Source organism: Prosopis cineraria, unplaced genomic scaffold, assembly GCF_029017545.1.
Source record: "Prosopis cineraria cultivar Desert tree isolate PC_DT_omini unplaced genomic scaffold, ASM2901754v1 PC4, whole genome shotgun sequence".
Taxonomy (NCBI): Eukaryota; Viridiplantae; Streptophyta; class Magnoliopsida; order Fabales; family Fabaceae; genus Prosopis; species Prosopis cineraria.
The window spans coordinates 1,726,849-1,730,761 of NW_026555335.1; the positions used below are offsets into that span (position 1 = coordinate 1,726,849).

At 38.4% G+C, this 3,913-nt stretch overlaps 1 protein-coding gene across 1 annotated transcript; it reads right to left on the bottom strand.

The window, feature by feature from the left end:
- Positions 1-718: 718 nt before the first annotated feature.
- Positions 719-2,203, bottom strand: LOC129308325 (galactolipase DONGLE, chloroplastic-like). Its single transcript, XM_054949406.1, has one exon. The coding sequence runs from the start codon at positions 2,201-2,203 to the stop codon at positions 719-721; it is 1,485 nt and encodes a 494-aa protein (XP_054805381.1).
- Positions 2,204-3,913: the final 1,710 nt, after the last annotated feature.

Here is a 3,913-nt window from a genome sequence, read left to right on the forward strand (position 1 = left end):
CGCTCGTTTCAATATATAATTATACTCAACTCTCGTTTTTATAGACATTATATTGACATTATACGCTAATCTCTGAAAGCTAACTAACTAAAGCGTGCTAAAAGCTCGCTCATAATGATACGCTTTCTGCAGATTTGGATCGCTGCGTTATATTGAGCAATGAGCATCGCAAAAGTAAAATGCTTTCTCGTATAATATCCTGGGCCATGTGAACAGAGTAACATGAAATTCAATTCAGAGAAGGAACAAGCTAGTCCATAGAAATAGCTGGATGATCTCCAACAATTTATGAGCAACAGAAAAAACATCTGACTTTGAACCGCCCAAGTTCACGTGTCAAACATGAAAACTATTGCAATTGCTTGCCACGAACTGGAGTACTAGCTAGCTATGATCCGTTCTTCTTCTTCAGGTGCTGTAGTGAGTAATAACTAGCTGCGTGGCAAGGCAACTGCAATGATATATGCATATACATGGACATATTTTGCGCACATATTAATACCATCACCTTCACATTTGATGAATTAATAAATTTCATGATTATAAACATGAATGATCTATATATATATATATAACACAAAAATACCCATCTTTCAAAAGGATTTATACATATATGTATTTTTAGTTGCTCCCCTCCCCGATATCTTCAATTTACAATGACTTAATTAGTCTGTGTAGCCTTTTCTAATTAACATAATTATGTACTAGCTAGTGCTAACTACAATAACAAAAGAACCAGGCCAAAGAGCAGTTCATTGCCCAAAGAACTCATCAAATCTCTCGAGATCCATCCCAGAATACCGTGGTGGTTTCCGGCATCGGAGAGCAACCCCGGCAACACGTTGATGTTCTGATGAGAGCTCAAGAGCAACTCTCTTCCCTTCTCCATCAAATTACTCATCACTTCATCCACATGAATCTGAAAACCAAACCCTTCTTTGTTATCCGAGTTGGAGTATTTCAGGAGGCAGCCTATGTAGCTCTGCAGGTCGTGAACACAGGAAGGGTTCTGGACGCTGAAAAAATCCAGTAATAGCTCAACTCCGACATGGGCGTAGCACGAAAATCCCAAACTTGAAACCCTAAAATTCTCGTCGTTGAAGACGACCCCTGGCAGCTTCGTGATGGGGTCGTTCACGTTCGCGATTCTCAGCACTTTGACACCCAGCTCTTCGCACCGATTTTTGAAACCTAGGTTTCCGACTCGCGGCCCGCCGAACGAGAAAACAGTGACAGGTATTTCAGTTTTTTGTCCGCTAACAGCGTTACCTAGTTTGTTCAGTCCGAGCTCTGCCACGTCGTAGGCGAGTAAGAGAGCCAATGCACTCCCCATGCTGTGACCCGCCACCGTCAGGCTAATGTTCTCGCCTTCGTATTTTTTGAGGAGCCTTGAAATCTCTGACAGTAGCTGTTCCCGGCAACTCGTAATGCCGAATTTCGAGGTCGACCCTTCGTCGGAGGTATAGAGAGAGAGAAACCCAGACTCTACCTTCACGTCGGGACGTGGATTATGCGGGTCGAGCTGAGCCGGAATCAGCGAGCTCATGAAGTTGGCGACCCATTCTTGGCCCGTGATGGTTCCCCGGAAAGTTATGACGATGTCGCGCCGGCCGAGTCGCCGCGTGGCCTCATCCGATGACACGGCGACGAAGCCGATCCAACGTCCGCAAGAGGAGAAATTCTGGATAGCGATGTCAGGAGTGGCGTAGATGTACTTGACGACTTCATAACCACAATCTCCCATTCCTACCTCATTTAACATCCGTTTCTTGCCATACTTACAGTTTAAGTAGCGTTTCGAGGCAGGGTCGAGATCGAAGGCCTTGTAACACGCCGTGACGAACTCTCCGTATCGGATAATTTCCCGGCGAAGAAGAGGGTGCAAAGGATCTAGGAGGTGCTCCCAGTTGTTGCACCCTTGAACTTCTCTCCAGAAGTCAGATAAAGTAAAAGTGTTAGTAGCGCGATCTGTATCAGAGGGCAAACCAGAAGGCGTGGAAAGAGTAGTATAATTAGTACCAGTTTGAACTATGGGCATTATTGTATCAGAAGAAGCTAGTTGAATTGAGCGCTCAGAAGGAGAAATCTGGGTTTTGGATCTGTTGGGCAGTAAAACTCGTCCAAAAGAATGGGACTTTGGAAGGTTTTTCAAGCTCTTTTTGAGTGTAATGCGATTTAAGGTCGGAGGTGACGGCAAAGCCATTTGGGGGAGGGGGAGATTGGGATTTTGCAGGCAAGCCAAGAGGCAGTAGAGTTATAAATCAAGTGTGGAAGAGAGAGGAGAGAGGGAAAAGGCATGTTTGGCGAGTGGTTTGACCAAGATCTCCAAAAATTCCAACTCTACTTTTGATTATTTGGTCGGTTAGTGAGTTATCGGGTGTCGGGTCGGGTCGGTTTAGTTGCGGCTGGCCTGATGCTCAGAGATGATTATTCATTAATTGATTAATTCGTTACCACAAAAAAAAAAAAAAAAAAATCATGTGGTGGGCCCATTACTTTATATAATCTATATTTATTCACTTTGACTTCAAACAAGCATTTATCTATTAACTGGTAAAAACAAACAAACAAACAAGCATTTATTCATTTTTCTTTTTCCTAATTAATTTCTACATGTTTGGAGTGAACACAACAGAAAAAATGGGCTAATGTGATTTGCATGTGTACGACCCTTGCTGAAAAATTGTGAATTGTCTCGCGTCTGAGATTTTATACGCTAGAAATGGAGAGCGATGAAGCGATACGATCGAGTCTAATATATAGATTTTTTATATAATATGTTTGGTTTTGACTTGTTAATTTTGATTCATTAATTTTTCTAGGTTTCACATCCACTTAAATTAACAAGCCATGCATGCAATGTTTGTCTTTAATATGCATACACGAGTATCAAAGTCAATCTTGCAATTCCATTCAACAATTTGTTATGAGGTGAATTTTCCAAAATAAATTAAAAATTAGCTAGTGTAAATTGTAATATGCATATTTTAATATAAGGTTAAAAAAAAAGGTGTAATGATATGTATCTTTCTTTGTATTTTTTTTTTTCGATCGATCTCTTAATCGAATAAGAATCTTGGTTTTTTCTGACTGGCTAATTAATGATACGCTCAGTAATGATATGTAACATGTATGTTAAGATCTTTTTATACAAGACAAGGACGTGATATTAATATGTTAAAATTAACAGATTGATACGTGTGATACGTACGACGCTTATTAGTACACTAAGGAATGCATGTCTTCTTTTTAAGTAAAATTTCTCATTCAAGGAAATCATATGTTCGCATCTTTTTTTTTTTAATGATGTATGCTATAACAAATAATTAGTTAATAGAAAAATATAAAACACTAGCTAAAAGACCGTACTATTCATATAATAGAAAGAGGGTGACCGAAATTAATTATATAGACTCCATAATAGTCATCATAAAAAATTAAATTTTTTTAAAAAAGCCAACTACAGTTAGGTTAAGTGAAAGATTTTTGGTGCTCTTATAATTAAAGCTTCATGTTACGTTCGGTGAATAAATAAATAATCATGTTGGAGAATTCTATCAATTTAACTAGATATAGTGTCAGATGCTATACATATTGCTGCTAAAATCAAACAATTTTAAAAGAAATATTTTAAAATTTGTCATCATTAAACTTATTTTTTCTCCAAAACTAATTATTATTGGTTATAAGCAGTAATAGAGGTAAGTAAAACTTAGTTAAATGTAAAACGATAATAATAAAAGACTAGGGTGGGCTCTACTGGTGCAAAAAGGTTGTGGGAAGAATGAATCTATTGCTATAAAGAATCAATTGTTGTCAACAACAGCCCACCCACTTGTCAGTTGTTTTGCAAGAACAATTGTATAAGAAAATTTAATGAAAATATTATTTCTTTGGGGCAACATTGTATTTG